Below are 18614 nucleotides of genomic sequence, written 5' to 3'. Positions count from 1 at the left end.
AACCCCAGCTGCCAGAACAGATGTTTAGGACCGCTAAAAAGTTCCCTTACCTGTAGAGCGATCTGCCTCCGATGGTTGCCAGGTTGGAGAAGACACCCAGGTCTGTCATGTTCTCGGGCCAAGACTGTATGTTGAGGTAACCTGGAGCAAAACATGAGGCATGAATCTGGCAACACAGGCTGATTCAATAAACAATCTGAAAGAAACTAGGGCTGATTAAATAAAACAATACTAAATTGTTTTACTTAAGTAAAAGTACCAATACTGCAATTTAGAACTACTTTGTTACAAGTAAAATTACGGAATTGAAAATGTACTTAATTTCACAAGTTCAAAATGTGTACAAAATCTATTGAAAATAGCAGATCTTGGTCTAAAGCTGGGATGTTGCCTGAGTCCAATGCATTTCTGCCTACTTCCGGTCCAGGACTTATCCCCATTTGTTGTCCCCATTTTCAATAGAAGTCTATGTAGGAGAGCCGCCATTGGACTGAAGCCCCATGAAGTGAACAGAGTTTTCGTAACTCTGTCTTACTCTATGGCTCTGGCCTATGCTAATTCGTTTGGTGGGTGCACACACACTAAACATAATGTTCAACATAATTGCTGTGTTTCCTGTGTCACTTTCCCTAACAAAGTCACACAACACAAAAGTTATTTGTCTTTATTGTTTGTTTTTCTGAAATAGTTTAAGAATTGCCACAAACAATTGAATATTGTTTGTAGCAAATGTTTGACAGTTTCTTCTTTTCCTACCACAGTGTGTTTCCTGATTCTGGGCAGGCAGTGGCAAAGGACCAGAATACTGGATTGGGCTGCCTTTTATAGTGCCTGTCTTAAAGTGGGAAGCATGATTGGTCCCTCCTACTGGGCCATGCCACCTGTGGGGTTGTTGTAAACAAAGTGTGGTAAACGTTGGAGTAATAGGATGAATGTGTTTATGCCATTGTAGGCTAATTATAATGTATTTGGACATAATGGGTTAAGGTTTATTGAATGTCCAATCAGCGTTGCTACAGTCCAGTTCTTCTGGATAGGATAGGACATAAAATGACAGTAAAGTAAGATGATGAAGTACAAATAGATGGTGAATGCTGATCAGAAATTGAGCCGGACCCAAACGGGCATCTTGAAATTGCTTTAATACTGTATGTTTAGCCAGCAGCCTGAAACATAACTTCTCATTTTATAACGTGGAACAAAGACAAGCGTTCAACATTTTTGATGGAGCTGTAAAAAAAGCACATACAGTTTGAAAAACTTTACTTGACTCATCACAATGCCAAGACGCACTATGCCAATTACTGGAATTGAATTGGGCCTTTAATTTCTGTCAACTGATTAATCGATTGCGTGACTAATTGTTTCACCACCAGCAAAATAAAATAAATAGATGAATAAAAATAAAATAAATTGTTAAAAAGCAGGCCTGATTTAAACAGTTTGTGGCTTTAATGTCAGCCTTTAAAAAGGGGAGGAAGGGAACTAGATTCCCCCACTTGCATGTGTCTTCGTAAGGGACAATAAGAAAGAAAGAAAGAAAGAAAGAAAGAAAGATGGAAAGAAAGAAACATGAAGTGGAGTGATACTATGTCTGCTTCCTTCTCTCTCTCTGTGTGTGTGCGTGTGAGTGTGCGTGTGCGTGTGCGTGTGCGTGTGCGTTAGTCTGTGAGGTTCAACGTGAAGAGGCCATTTGAAGAGGGAAATGTGTCTCGCGAGGAAAAAGACAATACAGCCTAATTAAAGCAATGGACTTAATACCATCCCGGAGATAATAGATCTCGTTGCATTCGCCCCTCCTTAATGACAGATAATATCAGGAGCCGTGATGGTGGGAACATCGCAGGAAGTGGGTGGGGGGCGGGGCGGGGGGGATAGGGCGGACGGCCATTGCTCTTTCTTATTGCTTGGGTTTTCATTATGAAAATGCAGTTTCACTCCATTAGCCGTTTGGCTCAACTGCAAGTCGCAGTTTAATATGACAAAAGGCTTTGTATACGAGGCACCGCTCATCCCTTACGGCCCCTAATGGCTAATGAATAAATACGCAACAGAAACGTTCCCCCCGTGCCTCGCGGCGAGCCCAGCCGGCACCGCGCCGCACGGCCACGCGCCGAGCCACGTGGCCGCGTGCTGGCACAATGTCTGATATATCTGCTGAAGAGAGTTGTAGTGACTGAAGCAAGAACACTCTCTCTCTCTCTCTCTCTCTCTCTCGCACACAGAGATCATCACATTATTAAAATGGTAGGGCCAATATTTTCCAAGATACAGCATGGTGAAACCTCTCTCACCTGTGATCTCTCTCACGGTGCGGAACACGTTCAGTCGCTCCGGGTCCAAGGCTCCAATGCCATGGTACATGTCCCTGTTGAGAGAGAGAGAAAGAGAGAGAGAGAGAGAGAGAGAGAGAGGGGGAGAGGGGGGGGTGGGGGGGGAATCCTTTACATTTTTTATTTAATTTTTTTTAATCCCACAATTTTGCAATTTTTTCACCCAGTGTCAATTATCTAATGTAATCCTGGGCGCTACACTTCCTCTGCCAACCTGGGGCTTCCTTCTATGCGTGTTCCTTCTATGCATGAGGACTCCAAGCTGCTTCTTTTCACCTGACAGGTAAGGGGGGAGTTTCCCCGGCCGGACGTAGCGCGTGGAAGGAACACGTTATTCCGACCAGTTCCTTTCCCCTCCATCAGGGTACCTACCCTAGGGGACATGGGGAGAACATGTGAGGGTACCTACCCTAGGGGACATGGGGAGAACATGTGAGGGTACCTACCCTAGGGGACATGGGGAGAACATGTGAGGGTACCTACCCTAGGGGACATGGGGAGAACATGTGAGGGTCTACCCTAGGGGACACGGGGAGAACATGCAAACTCCACACAGAAGGGCCCTTTCGCCAACCCCGCCTCGGGTATATGGGCACTGATGACGTGGAGGAGAGAACACGTCCCCAGCGCCCACAGCGTCCCCAGCGGGAATCGAACCCAGGACCTTCTAGCTGTGAGGCGACAGCACTACCCACTGTGCCACCATGCCAGAAATCCTCTCAATTGTTGAATGGCTTGTGTGTCAACACGTGGGAGGATTTGAGGTGGCTCCTTTATCCTCCGATATACACACCCCTTGATGCCCGTGATGAGGAAGATGAGATTGCCGTTGATTTTGGTGCAGTTGACGAACTTCTCAATGTTGCTGGCGTCCACCGTCTGACCCGTCAGAAGGCTGCCCGTGCCTATGCCGTCACACACTGGCAAAACACCAGGACAATGACGCACACACACGCACACACACACACACACACACACACACACACGCACACACACACACACACGTTATTTAGTGTGGCTTTTGGCAGGGATTTTCTGGAAAGAGACGATTCTGTGGTCAATAGCAACAGATAGACAAAATAAACGAGAGAGAGAGAGAATGAGAGAGAGAGAGAGAGAGAGGTCTGCTAATTCCCCCACACGGTAACTGTCAATTCTCGACCGTTTCGGACGCGGGGCGGCTCGCCGGAACCGGACCGGCACCCTGGGCGCGTTCCTGTGGGTCTGGAAGTTCCGGGACCCACCGGGTACCCCCACACGGAGTTGCACCACTATTTTTGTAATACCCCCTGTATATATGGAAACACATCTGTCTTCGGGTCATAATTGGTACACCCTTGCTTTACAATATAATTTATGGAAATACGATTTTTCTTTGGGTCACTGACGAGGCCACACATGGCCCCTCTCTCTGTCCACACCGCTCAAATTCTTTTGATGACTCTGGGAAGTAAAAAGGAAAGCCAATCCGGCGCCAACACCCCTTTACATCTAATGAATTCATTAGATGTGCATTAATTACACTTGCGGGGGCCCAGTGTGAGCCAAATGTTTCTGACAAGAGGCTTGGCGGAGGGGGGGAGGGGGAGGGGGGTCTGGTTGGTGATGAATAGGACCGGCATTAACCCATTTTGGGCGGGAACCCCTTTTGGTGTTTTAAACATTATGTTATAATTTAGCTATTGAAAAATATCAGCTGCTATTTTTGAAAAATCGTGAAAATATTTATTTCAGAAAACTGGAGGATTTAGAAGATTTTTTATTTATTTCGAGGTCAGGCCTAAATGGGTTAACGGGCGTAACCGGTTTTTGATAGTGATTTATACCAGCCAATTCCATATCTGAAATGTTAATTTGTTATCATTTCCCCCACAGTTCCTCAGGGCTATCCCTCATTACCCCCTCGCCCGCTGCGTGACGGTGTAATCAAGAGATCGACCAATCGATGGACGGCGCCCACGGGCGCCCGCCACGCAGCCCTGACTGTGGAGGGGGGAGAGAGAGAGAGAGAGAGAGAGAGAGAGAGAGAGAGAGAGGGAGGGGGGTGGCTTACCACCCCATATACCCTGTAGGGGTGTTAAAATATGTACTCTAAATGTCGATGGGGTGGGTGGCGCTGGGTAAACACACTGGCAGACGGATGCAGGGACTGATTTGCCGACGGGGGAAACGGGAGGGAAGCCAATACCTCTGTGCAGTGGTGGAAAGTAACTAAATACATTTACTTAAGTGCTGTATACTTAAGTTACGATTTTGAGGAATTTGTACTTTACTTGAGTATTTCCAACTTCAGATACTTTTACTTCTACTCCACTACATCGATCTCGGATCCAAATATTGTACTTTTACTCCACTATACATTTATTTGAAAACTTTACTTACTAAGCTACTTTACAGCCCTATGCAGTATATACATTTCGGCCGTTTAAATATAGACAATCTACAAGCTCACAATGTGTCGCGATGCAACACATTGTGAGCTTGTAGATCTGCCATTTCCAAAAGATTTTTTATACATTTGAAAACTTGAAATGGAACATTCTGCATAGTTCTTTCTACTTTCTACTTTTGAGAGAGAGACAGACAGAGATCTGAGACAGAGACAGAGACAGAGAGACAGAGAGACAGAGAGACAGAGAGACAGACAGACAGACAGACAGACAGACAGACAGACAGACAGACAGACAGACAGACAGACAGACAGACAGACAGACAGACAGACAGACAGACAGATCATGATCGATGGATGAAAATTATTGACTAATGAAAGATTTTCCAAACGATCGATGAAAATGTTTCAACATCAGTAGCTCTGCCCCCGGAGCCAAACCATAAATTTGATGATCTGTCCAACAAGCCTTTCAAGACAATCCTATTTATGATCACCACTTTTAATGAGGCGCCATTACACTAAATTGCTGTGCAAAGGGTCTCGAGCATTAATGTCACCTGCTTGACGTCCATTACAGCTCGTGCAATGAACTGATTAGCAGCTTTTATATTATCATTTAGATCTTTTGGAATTCACTCCCTGTCTGTTTTCATCAGCTGAGATTTGAGTGTTGTGCGTGCGTGCGTGCGTGCGTGCGTGCGTGCGTGCGTGCGTGCGTGCGTGCGTGCGTGCGTTGCGTGCGTGTCAGGAAAACAATTGCAATTAGGGCATTATAGGCAGCTTCGGCTCTTATCCAGAGTGTCTTATAAGTGCCAGATCAGAATAAATGTCCCATCAGTGCAAAGCGAACATAGTGCATCGTTGAAACTAGCATACAAGGTAAACATCAAAGCTATAGCATCTGTCTAAACGACATGCTAAAAATACTATTCTTAACATTTTGTGGTTGAGAAAGAACATAATCTAAAACAACAAAAATCATGTGATCAAGTAATCAGCATGGAATAGAACTGCAGTAGCATCTAGTGAAAGAAAGGAATAGAACTACAGTAGCATCTAGTGAAAGAAAGGAATAGAACTACAGTAGCATCTAGTGAAAGAAAAAGGTGACAAGAAAGGGAGACGCAAGCACGTCAAAAAAAAGGGATACGCCAGCATATGGAAGAAGGTGACAACAATGAGGAATACAAGGAGAGAGAGGGAGTGCTGATCCACGTCACTCTGCAGACACTGTAACCGTTCAAACAAAAGTTGTGACTCAGAAGAATGCCTTCCACAGGGAACGTCGTTCTGTGACACGTACAAGAGTGTGCGTTTCTCTCTTGTGATGTTGTCGCTGGCTGAGCCAGTGCAGTGTCGCTCACTCTCTCCTGCAGGGACGTGCAGAGAGTGTCAGAGAGGCAGGGGCTGAAATCCCGTAAGAGGGCACTTTTGGACCAAAATAGAGAAAATAGCTGATCTACAAGCTCTCAACGCGTCGCAGCGTGACGCGTTGAGAGCTTGTAGATCAGCTATTTTCGGTGGCGCAACAGAGCACTCTTTATCTACTGGAGATGCGGTGTAACGACATGGATTTAGAAACAAATTTGTTTCTAAATCCTATTCTCCTGAATGCTGCCTTCCGGTATGCATGGCATGGAAAGGAGTAGCATTTTGCATTTCTTCCACTATAGTAAATGCTGCATTCGTTGTCTGGAGAGGGCAGTTGTTTTTACAGACGGGTAAAAAGGGCAGGAGCTGAAGCCCCCATTTGATGTCTATGTGTGCACGTCCCTGCTCTCCTGTACATCCAGACAGCAGGCGGCTATACAGAACGCTGAGTGGATGTGCTGTGAGAGTGATATAAATAGTTTGGTTTCCGTAGTACAGCGCGTGTCTGTCTCTCTCTCTCTCTCTCTCTCGCCCGCCCTTCTCAGAGTGCAAGGTTATGTTCGGTGGGGGGAAAAGGTAACAGAGTGCATTTACTCAGCTACTGTACTTAGAAGCACACGTTTGAGGTACTTGAGGGTATAACAACTTCAGCCCTATTTTATACTAGGGCATTAAGCAACTAGTCGACTATTCAACTAGTAAATCCACTAGTCGACCTTGTTGGTACTAGTTGACTAGTTGATAAGAAAAATATATATATATATACGTTTTTTTCTTTTTTCTTTTTTTTCGTTTTTGTAGGCCTCAAGATCAGGTAGATTATAGTTATAGTCACCAATGTACACAGTTTTTAAATGTTTTTATTTTACATAATAGGTAGTTAAACAACTAGTCGACTAGTAAACTAGGCAACAAGTCAACTAGTAAAAAATGACTAGAAGTGAATGCCCTATTTTATACTCCAGCCATTTGAAAATAGACAATTTTACTTTTGGTATTATTTTGGTAAATATTATTCTTATGTTTTCAATAAGGGACTTTTACATGTAACACAAGTATATTTCTACATGGAAGTTAAATCTCTCCCACCTCTCGTGATGCCGAGTGGATATATTGAGAGTCGTAAAAAAACAGTTTAGGTTCTCTGTATATTTCCCGGGGTGTCTGGGAGCGCGAGGTGATGCCGTCCTTGCGCGGTTGGTTACGTGTCAGTGCTGTATTGTGTTCAGGTCATCAGCTGAGCACGGCACCATTGTCAGCAAGACAAATCCCTGCACATTTATTGCACCCCACGATCCCCGTCTCCTTCCGTCAATAAATCTGAGGCAGCGTCTCTCCTCGATGAAATACACTTTATTTTCTATCCATAGTTTATTATTTCGCTTTTTTCATTTCTCCCTTTGTGTTTTATTATTTTATTATCTTTACTTTGCACATGGGGGTTATTCGGTACAATCGCGGTCGACTTTCACGGCTGCGCTCGAACAAGTTGGCGCTTAAGCGCCTTTGCCCAAGGGCACCTTTAGCTGTGTACTGTTGTAGACTAGAGAGACGCATTGCAGAGAATTTCCTCATTCCCTTTCTCTCTCTGCCGGGCCAAGAGAGATTCGACCCGGCGACCTTTCCGGTAATGTTTGTGCTCTCCTCCCCGACCTTATTGGGCTACCCCCCCCCCCACCCCCTACCACCCCGCGCTGCATTTTGTTCTCACCTTTGGGACAGATGTCTGTGCAGGGGATGCACATCTTGATGCGATTCTCTTCCACTTCCATCTTGTTGCTGGGACAGGCTCGCACGCAGGAGCTGTGGTCCACCACGAAGTTGTCTGTGTGTGAGAAACAGAGATGGAGTTAACATGTTAGCTGGGACAGGCTCGCACGCAGGAGCTGTGGTCCACCACGAAGTTGTCTGTATGTGAGAAACAGAGATGGAGTTAACATGTTAGCTGGCTCCATCTTGTTGCTGGGACAGGCTCGCACGCAGGAGCTGTGGTCCACCACGAAGTTGTCTGTGTGTGAGAAACAGAGATGTATGTGAGAAACATGTTAGCTGGTGTTTTCCTTTTCGACACGGGAATTTCCTCCCCGATGGTGAACAATAAGATTAATCTAAATCAGTGGGTTTTCAACCTTTTTCGTCAAGGTCCATTATTTATTGGGCATTTGAGCCACGGACCACCATTTGATGAGATTTAGCCTCATCTCAGACCCAATACTAAAGAGTAGTATTAGAACGTCATCTCAGACCCAATACTAAAGAGTAGTATTAGAACGTCCGGGCCTCCCTTTTCTGGGCATGTCATAATGAGGCAAACATTTGACAAATACAAGATTCTGCAAAAGCTGATCTATAAAAGGTCGCAGCACGTTGTGAGCTATTTTCAGTAAAGAGATTTGATTTAGAGGGGGAAAAAAGGAAGGGCCCATGCAGGACACACCTCTAGGATCCTAGAGATTTAAAAAGAAATAGATGCCTCATTGGCCTCCATTGAAAGCAGGAAGTCAAGCGAAAGTGCTGAAGGCACGACGTTGCGTCGCTGCCCCAGTGACGTCAATCATGCGACTCCTCCATGTCTCTCGCTGCCACTAAAGTGAACACTGGCCAATCACAGCGCATCTTTTCCGAAAAGGAGCATTATGTGGCATGAGAAAACAGATGTTTACATTGCCTCATGGCCTACAGAATTCCGCTATGCTTCGCAAGGAATCTGCGGGACATTTTGCCTTCAACAGACACGCGCCCCAGAGCGTCTACCTTTTTATGTCTATGTCTAGGACACCCTGGTCACCAAAGTATATACAGTGTTGTAGGGTTCAAGAGAGGTAACTGTCAGGGTTGGGAACGGTCAAAAATGCAAAGGGGTGGAGGCTCAGATGCAGAAGAAAAAAAACACACATTTATTGAAGCAAACAATTCAAAAGGTCAGAAAGCACAGAAGATCAGAAGAGGCAAAAATATATACAGTACCACCGCTTAAGTCTAGTAGCTACAGTGTCCCATGAAAAAACTAAATGTGGAACACTAGAGTGACATCTGTTGGACCTAAAGCAGTGGTTCCCAAACCTTTTCATGTCAAGAACCCCCAAATTGACACTAATAAGCCCGCAGACCCCCATTTGAAGACAATAAGACATATGCCAGGGACGCCCCACGAGAAGATTTTTACGGCTCTAGCAATGATTCTCAACCCGATAAATTTCAAGGACCCCCAGTTTCACATCCATTAGGCTACAGACCCCCATTTAATGGCATTTATATCTCTGGGACCCCAATTTATCTTGTTAAATCAATGTTAATTTAACTCTGAGAGTGAACAAATGGAACCAAATAGACCCGTTAGGGTCCATTTGCTTCCATTTGTACACTCTCAGAATTACAGACCCATACGGGTCCATTTGGTTCCAAACTATCATTTAGCATGGGGACCCCCTGGAACTCCCTCAAGGACCCTTGGGGGTCCCGGACGCCACTTTGGGAACCACTGCTGTACAGAACTCTCAAGAACCAAGCACCAACTGAAGGCAAACAGGGTTTAAATACAAACAAGGCAATCAGAACGATTGCGGTGGTTAACAAGGGTGTGGTAGGTATGGCAGGGAAAACAGAACACATAAGCAAGGCCAAAACAATGTCCAAAATAGCCATCAGAGGGGAACCACAAACCCAAACCATTAACACATTCTGTACGTAGGACATCTGGAAACGTCTTAGGGAATCGAACCGAGAGTTGCCTACGACGTCTGAGGACGTCCTAGCGCATCCTCAATGATACGGGGCGAGATAAGAATATTCTGAATTTTTCCCTTTTTTTATTTGTCAGTACGCCTCTCGGCTACCGTATGCTCCGCTCTGTCCCCATGTTAGCTTATCATTTAATTAGCCGTTAGCGCGGCGGAAAGAATGACTCGTTTCTCCTAATCCAGGGCGCTTTCCGTGGTGTTGAACGGATCGATATACTGGCGCTTCATTTCTGCTCCTCATCCGTCTCTCCCGCAAAATATGAACGCTTTTTGGACGCTTTTTGCATCACAGATGTCTGCAGCCAAATGTAATTTGTTTTCCATATTCCTTATTTCTGAGAGGCACCTGTTGATGGTTAATAATATAAATATCTTAGACTTAGACAGCCACCTGTGTCCCGTCTCTCTGATGTGTGCAGCACAGTACACGGAACTCTCTCTCACCCTGATGAAAGCTTTCTAGATGAAACGTGTGTGTGAACAATATCCATCTTTTCAGACATCAAAACAACTCAGCTTTTAGCTCCTGTCTTTCCCTTAGTATGTGTTGTACAGTATGCGTGCTCTCGCAGGTGGCTGCATGCATGCACACCACCGGGGCAAAGCAAAGAAAGAGCCCCTTCTTTCCTCAGCAGAGAGAGGTCAGTGAGTGTGGGAGGGAAAGAAAGAAGCAACACAAAAGTATAAACTAGAGTGCTATATCTGGCTCTAAAGAGAGAATACACTGTGGCAGAATACCTGAGCACCGTGACCCACCCCAAAACAAAGGAGAACACACTGTGGCAGAATACCTGAGCACCGTGACCCACCCCAAAACAAAGGAGAATACACTATGGTAGCAGAATACCTGAGCACCGTGACCCACCCAAAACACAGGAGAATACACTGTGGCAGAACACCTGAGCACCGCCGTGACCCACCCCAAAACAAAGGAGAAGACACTGTGGCAGAACACCTGAGCACCGTGACCCACCCCAAAACAAAGGAGAATACACTGTGGCAGAACACCTGAGCACCGTGACCCACCCAAAACAAAGGAGAATACAGTGTGGCAGAACACCTGAGCACCGTGACCCACCCCAAAACAAAGGAGAATACACTGTGGCAGAACACCTGAGCACCGTGACCCACCCCAAAACAAAGTAGAATACACTGTGGCAGAACACCTGAGCACCGCCGTGACCCACCCCAAAACAAAGGAGAATACACTGTGGCAGAACACCTGAGCACCGTGACCCACCCCAAAACAAAGGAGAATACACTGTGGCAGAACACCTGAGCACCGTGACCCACCCCAAAACAAAGGAGAATACACTGTGGCAGAACACCTGAGCACCGTGACCCACCCCAAAACAAAGCAGAATACATTGTGGCAGAACACCTGAGCACCGTGACCCACCCAAAACAAAGGAGAATACACTGTGGCAGAACACCTGAGCACCGTGACCCACCCCAAAACAAAGGAGAATACATTGTGGCAGAACACCTGAGCACCGTGACCCACCCCAAAACAAAGGAGAATACACTGTGGCAGAACACCTGAGCACCGTGACCCACCCCAAAACAAAGGAGAATACACTGTGGCAGCAGAACACCTGAGCACCGTGACCCACCCCAAAACAAAGGAGAATACACTGTGGCAGCAGAACACCTGAGCACCGTGACCCACCCAAAACAAAGACAAATCTTAACTAAGTATACAGACTCAGTGAGCACAGACTTTTGGGCGGCGGTGGCTCAGGGGTAGAGTGGCTGGATGGTAACCGCAAGGTTGGTAGTTCGAATCCGGGCTCCCCCAGAGTTAGTGTCGAAGTGTCCTTGAGCAAGACACTGAACCCCCAATTGCTCCTGATGTGCTGGTTGGTGCCTTGCATGGTTTCTGCTGCCATCGGTGTATGAATGTGTGTGTGAATGGGTGAATGTAATGCACAATCTATGTAAAGCGCCTTGGATAAAGGCGCTATATAAATGCACCATTTACCATTTACCATTTACCAGACTTGTGATCGAGCAAGGCAGACCTGTCTCTCTAGAGAAGACAGACTATATGCACCCACTGCGCACAAAATGAAGTGGAAACTGGAAAAATCTGTCCAACGTACCAAGACATCAGAGACAATGCTGTACCCCCTCCAACTGTATACTGTATATACTTCCCCCATTTTCAACTGTTTTTATTATATTTTGACACTTTTGCTTTAGCAATGTATAACGTATGTTTTCTCGTGCCAATAAAGGCTCCTTTGAATTTAACACATTGAGAGCCCACGGAAAACTGCCCAAAAATCACTTTCACCTAGAAAATCCATTCACATTTTTTATAATTCAGCTGACTGTGGAGACACATGCTGGAACTTTTTACTTTGAAATGTTTTATAGTTTCGGAGTTATTTAATTTAAACGCCAAATGCATTCTCAATGGCGAAAACACAAACTTTGGCACCACGTATTAAAAAAAAAAATCATTGTTTTGATTTTTTTAAATAAAAAAAATATATAAAAAATATATATATATATATATATATATATATATATTTTTTTTTTTTCAAAGACATCCACAGACGTCTTGGGCTATGCCCGTGCGGTAATACCAAAGACGTCCACAGACGTCTTGGGCACAAAATGTGTTAACTGAATTGCTTGTCACTTACGTGGGCATTTCTTGACGCAGAAGGCTCCGTAGGTGTACTTGGCCCTGGGGTTGTGCTCCAGCTGAAAGGAGGTGGGGTTGTAGACGAAAGGCTGCGGACACTGGGTCACACACGCACCGCTGTCGTTGAAATTAGTGCAGGCCTGTAACGGGTTGAGAAAACGACGACAATTTAAGCATTTATCTAGACTCTCTTAACCCAGAGCTATTTACAGTATAAGCGTACACAAGGTAATGAGGCACAAGGTAACAACACACGGTAATACATAAAATGCATAGAAGTATAGTCATTTAGTAATCAGTAAACCAAGAAACATTTATTTTGCCGATAAAGTATAGTTTTAGACAACGACGGAGGGGGCGCCGTCTCTACCGACACCACAGAGCGCGCGGCTAAAGCGTGCGAGAAGCCATGTCGAACGTTGCGAAGTTCGGTAGAGCCGACTCAGCCCCGTTCCAGTTGCAACCTGATGACAGAATAGTAGGTGAGTCTTCAGACCACAACGGAAGATTGGGAAGATTGCCCCGCTTCCCTCGGGCAGGAGGTTGCGGTCCCTAAAGACTATGAAGGCCCGACATTCAAACAAGCTTTTTCCCCACGTCTATCCGGCTCCTCAACGCTGCTGGTGTCCCCCCCTGACCCCCTTCTATCCTCCCTACACCCCCACTCAGAGTGGAATGGACTGACTTGTGCTCTGAACTGACCTAGTAGCCTTGCCGAGCCATGAGGCCCATAGGGCAGGAGCCCATCTCCTGTTTCTGTAGCGTGAGGCAGCTTGATGTACAAGTACACCCCTGGACATGACGCTAGTATGTCGCAGGGACTTACCCCCAATCCAACCCTTGATGCTGAGTGTCAAGCAGGGAGGCACTGGGTCCCATTTTTAGAGTCTTTGGTATGACCCGGCCGGGGATTGAACCCCAACCTCCCAGTCTCAGGGCGGACACTCTAACCACAAGGCCACTGAGCTGGTGTATCTGAACTGACCTGAACACTTGAAATCTCTGCACTTTATATTTATTCGCTATGTTGTTTTTGTCCTGTTTTGCACTTGTCCTAATGTTGTAACAGCACTCTGCTGTCCACCAAACCAAATTCCTAACATGTTTACATGTCATGGCAATAAAGGCTTCTGATTCTGAGTGAGTCCGCAGTTCTAATTGCAATGGGGGGGGTTTGGGGGGAGGGAGAGAGTTTGGGAGCCAGAAGGGAACAACAACCAACAGCAGCCATGTTGGACGGCACCACCGGGTGCCATTACTGCGAGGGGTGGAGAGGTGAGCGGGGTGGAGGCGGAGGGGGGGTTTTTGTCATCATGAGCGAACGAGTTATTAAGGCGGCATTTCATTTTTAATTCCCACGCCGTGACACCGGAGCGCTCGCCCGTGTCCCTCGCCACTTGCACAATGGGGCGAGGTAGAAATTGGAGCCATTGATCCAGAGCCGTGATCTAAATGGAGAAACGCTTCCTCCTCGTAAACAGTCACCGGGCACGGCGGCGAGCCTGCAACGTCTGTCACTAATTGAATTGGATGAGGACTGCGTCTGTCTGGTGAGTTACGACGACAATATCAGCCTCGGTCGTCTGAGGGCGCTGGGCGAAGACGCACTCGGAGTCACTTAACCCATTTAGACCTAGGAAGGATTCTACAAAATGTCTTCTGAATCCTGACAGTTTTCTTGAAAACCTCATGTTTCTATGTCAGTGGTTCTCAAACTATTTCATGTCAAGGACCCCCAGAGATGTATGTATTTGGGCGCCGACCCCCATCTGAAAATATGTTATTCCACCCCTCAGAACTCCAAAGAGTTGAGTTAAAAACGTTCGCTCTGAAAGAATATTATATTCAAAGATTTGCACCACATTTTCACGATTTTTCAAAAATAGCAGACCTACAAGCTCATAGCGCGGCACTCTGCTATTGTAGATCTGCTATTTTTCAATAGCTATAAAGTATAACATAATGCTTAAAACACCAAAAAGGGTTCCCGCCCTGACTGGGTTAAGTAAAAGTATCACACTAAAAAGGCCTGCAGTCGAAGTTTTTTGTAGAGCGAAATAAATCGTGATAATTGGCATGCATAAAAAAGGTTTAAGTAGTTAATGTATGTTTTGGAATAATACTCTGAATCTGCAAAGTATACTTTATATAGCGTGATATAAACAAAAAGTACAATATTTGTATCAAAAACTATAAAAAAAAAATGGAAATACTTGGTTACTTTCTCCCACTGGTAGGGCTGGGGTTATGTTTGTCACAGGATAATTACTTGAGGATATACAGTAAGAGGGACTAATTGGAACGGTGAATCACCAATTTGCTTGGGCGACGGCGGGACGCGCGGCCGCCCCGGCTTTACGAGCCCCCTTTTAACAACGACAAATAATGTATCAGCCGGTAAATAAAGTGGAAAATGTTCATAGCGGGGCCAAGATAGCAAACAGATGTCAGCGAAGAGATGTGGATGGGAGATATGTGTGGACTCGTGAAAGAGAGGGAAGATGAGCAGGCAAATTACAGTGCGTGTGTGTGCACGTGTCAGAGAGAGAGAGAGCGAGAGAGAGAGAGAGAGAGAGAGCTGGGTTGCATGCTTGTGTACGTACAATATGTGCTTGTACTGTACATGTGTGTGTGTGTGTGTGTGTGTGTGTGTGTGTGTGTGTGTGTGTGTGTGTGTGTGTGTGTGTGTGTGTGTGTGTGTGTGTGTGTGTGTGTGTGTGTGTGTGTGTGTGTGCTTGCGTGTCTGTGCATGTATGTATGTATGTGTGTGTGCGTGCGTGCGTGCGTGCGAGGGTACATACGAAGCAGTCGGTGTCCTTGGGACCGGAACATCCTCCGGCACACTCGCGGTGGCAGCAGTCACTGACGAAAGGCCCGTAGCAGCGGCCGTCGCACTGCTCCGCACACACCGTCTTTGTCACTGCATGGAAGCACATGGAGAGAGCTTTATAAAGGTCTGTACGGTACAGTATATGCTACTAGTCTACAACACGTCTGCAGTGGTTGGAGGTGGTCTCTTTATACTGCACACATGCACACACACTGTAGTGAAGGATATTCAGTATTTAGACTTAAACATAAACAGTAACACATTGGTCATCTATAGATCAACTGTATCGAAACATAATTCAGCCAAACCTAAATAAACATCATAAACATCAAATCTCTACTCACTCTCTGCAGGGAAAACCAAACTGAACTGAGCTCTCAAACAAATTAGACAACTTGTGCTGGCAATCAATCAATCAATGAAATACACCCTGGTGCTCGTTTAAGAGTGGCTCGCAGGGAGGTCACTCTAACCTCTAGTTTTAGTCAACTAAATATCATAAGATTTTAGTCGACTAAATCTACAGTTAATTTTAGTCGACTAAAATGTATTTTGGTGGGCCTTGATGCCGTCGTAATGACTGTTTTTACACTTGCTGAAAATAGCCGATCTACAAGCTCACAACGCGTCGCACTTGTGAGCTTGTAGATCAGCTATTTTCAACATGCTACCAAGTGTAAAATGATTTATACTGGATTTCTTGTCCACTAGTCCCTTCCTAACATGTAGGTCTAGTTTTTGTTTGTTGACAAAATTGTCAGTATATTTAGTATTAGTTTTAGTCATCATAGCTTAGTTTTCGTCCGTGAAAAAAGGTAGTCGACAAACATTTTTCGTCTTAGTTTTAGTCGACGAAATCAACACTGCACCGCGGTGATAATGAAGCTATCACCTCAACCTGGAGGAGTGAGAGTATACTGCCTTCATTCAGCCCAAGAAGAGCGGAGTAGCATATAGTAGCTCCGACCACTACTTCGCATAATTGCATGTGAAAAGCAGAGAAGCCGGAGGAGTGAGGCGCGACGGCCGACATCCCAGCACGGGGTGTCTGTCGTCGAGGCATTAGCGACCCGCTGGGCTGTCCTCCCCTCCCCTCCGCGCCGCGCCGCGCGGGAGGGAACGCACGGGTAATGATGGCCCGTGCTTCTCATCGTGGCGTGGAGGAGAGAAAGGTCGCTTTCCCCTCCACGCAGATCTGTACATGCATGCTGTAATTATACACGAGGACTGCATGGAGGGGCTCTCTGTCTGCCTCCCTTCTGTTAGATCTCTTCTCATGCTACGGGTAGGAGGCAACACGGCATGGGAGGATGATTGATGTCTTTGCCTCGGTGTGTGTGTGTGTGTGTGTGTGTGTGTGTGTGTGTGTGTGTGTGTGTGTGTGTGTGTGTGTGTGTGTGTGTGTGTGTGTGTGTGTGTGCGTGCGTGTGTGTGTATGTGTGTTCAGCCTTTTCATGTGGTTGATGATGACACTCACAGCTTTGACACTGGTCTTCCTGATGGCCCCAGCAGCGCCCGTTGCAAGAGCGATGGCAGCGCCTGCCTGTAGAACAAACACACACACACACACACACACGCACACACACACACTTGTCACATTTTTTTAAACCAGCATTGAGGCGCACACACCCCCAGCCCACGCATGTACTGTCAAAACTTCCCAAACCGCTGCCCATTTGCGAGCGGTGACTATGACAAATGTATATATCGTTCTCGCTCAACACAAAAACACAGAGAGAGAGAGATAGAGAATATCTAAGCATAAAAGACAGCTCTCTCTCTCTACTTCCCGTCTCTATCTCCGTGTCTATCTGTCTCGTACGTGCGGTGCGCGCGGCCATCAAAGAGGACACGTACGTATAAGCTTTTCTCCTCTCCTCTCGTCTGCCAGTGGCCTGTCATCGAGTCTTAATTGACTATGGGTTAATTACACGCTAAGTGGAATGGAGTGCCAGAGTGTCATCCGGAACCCTTCAAGCCGCCCCCGCGGCGAGGTTGTTATGTTAAATACCGACTACAACTTGGCACGGGGCCACCCGATCTGGCAACCTCCAACTCCCACACACTTTATGTTGGCTTTATTTGATTTTTTTTCGTTTTTCCCTTTTTCTTGTTGGCGCTCAGCGTGGCGTGGGCCCATCCCTCGGTGCGCTTCTGGCTGCCCACTCTCTGCCGCCGCCGCCATTTAATCAGCACTAAAATGCTCTCATTGTCTCTCGTCTTTTGTCCTCTCGGCTCTGTTTCCGCCATTAACCCATTTAGACCCCGAGGACGAGTCTGTGTCGCCTTTTAACCACTTTTAACCATTATAGTAAACTTTAGCTACTGAAAGAAAACAGATCTACAAGCTCCGAGTGCCGCGCTACGAGCTTGTAGATCTGTTATTTTTGGGGAGAATTGTGAGTGAATAGTTCTTTCACAGTGAACGTTTTAAACTCAAATATTTGCTTCTGGGGGTTCCCTGGAGCAACATATGTGACCAGATTTGACTGAGAGATTTCCCTGGAGATCGGGGGGTGGTGGCGGCGGCGGCTAATATATATATATAATATTGACATGACAAAGTTTGAGTACCACTGATATAGAATTTAGGATTTAGAAGAACCTGGTCCTCAGGTCCAAATGCATTAATCACAGGCCGTTCCTCGAGCATGGCTGCTACAGAGAGCATGGCTGCTACAGCGTGCGTGCGTGCGTGCGTGCGTGCGTGTGTGCGTGCGTGCGTGCACAATCTATGAAATGTGCCTTGGACAAGTTATCTTTTGAACCAAACACTAATCCTGTCTGAGCAAAGGCCCAGGAACACGTACTGTACACGTTTTGTCCTGTTGACGCCACCTTTAAGGGGACGTTCTACACTTTTATTATACTTTTGTTATACTGCGTCTCTGTTCTCTAACCTTCTCTTTTTATTCACTAGTTTGGGTCATTTACTTTCAAGAACAGGATCGAGCAGGTTGGAAGATATTGTCAGAATGTGTGCCATAAAATATGAAGGACCTCTCTCAAGCTTATAAAGAGTTATACAAAGACGAAGGCTCAGTCTATTCATGCTGACGGCAACGCCTGTTCACCAGTGGTGTAAATGTGTATTTTTTTTGTGGCTTTCGCCTTTATTTTATATTTTTTTATGGAGGGACAGACAGTAGGCTGACAGTAAATGGGGAGAGAGATGGGGGGGGGGGTGACATGCAGTAAAGGCCGTCGGGATCGGGAGTCGAACCCGAGGCACACTGCCGGACTGGATTACCAGCCAAGGTGCCTGGACCGCTGAGCTACGGCCCAGGCCACCAGT

The 18614-nt window shown here is 46.1% G+C and overlaps 1 protein-coding gene across 4 annotated transcripts in view; it reads right to left on the bottom strand.

Annotated features, from left to right (window-relative positions):
* Positions 1–18614, bottom strand: part of LOC306917336 (receptor tyrosine-protein kinase erbB-4-like) — a 467869-nt gene that overhangs the window by 138430 nt on the left and 310825 nt on the right. For all 4 annotated transcript variants that reach the window (XM_079495511.1, XM_079495513.1, XM_079495512.1 and 1 more), the window contains exons 5-11: positions 16797–16862; positions 15291–15409; positions 12488–12629; positions 7808–7921; positions 3127–3253; positions 2295–2368; positions 51–141 (exon numbers count right to left, since the gene is read on the bottom strand). In XM_079495511.1, coding sequence (XP_079351637.1) covers positions 51–141; positions 2295–2368; positions 3127–3253; positions 7808–7921; positions 12488–12629; positions 15291–15409; positions 16797–16862 — 733 coding nt within the window. The remainder of the gene's footprint in view (positions 1–50; positions 142–2294; positions 2369–3126; positions 3254–7807; positions 7922–12487; positions 12630–15290; positions 15410–16796; positions 16863–18614) is intronic.

Source organism: Electrona antarctica (genome assembly GCF_951216825.1).
Source record: "Electrona antarctica genome assembly, chromosome: 24".
NCBI lineage: Eukaryota > Metazoa > Chordata > Actinopteri > Myctophiformes > Myctophidae > Electrona > Electrona antarctica.
This window is presented reverse-complemented; position numbering and strand designations above follow the sequence as displayed.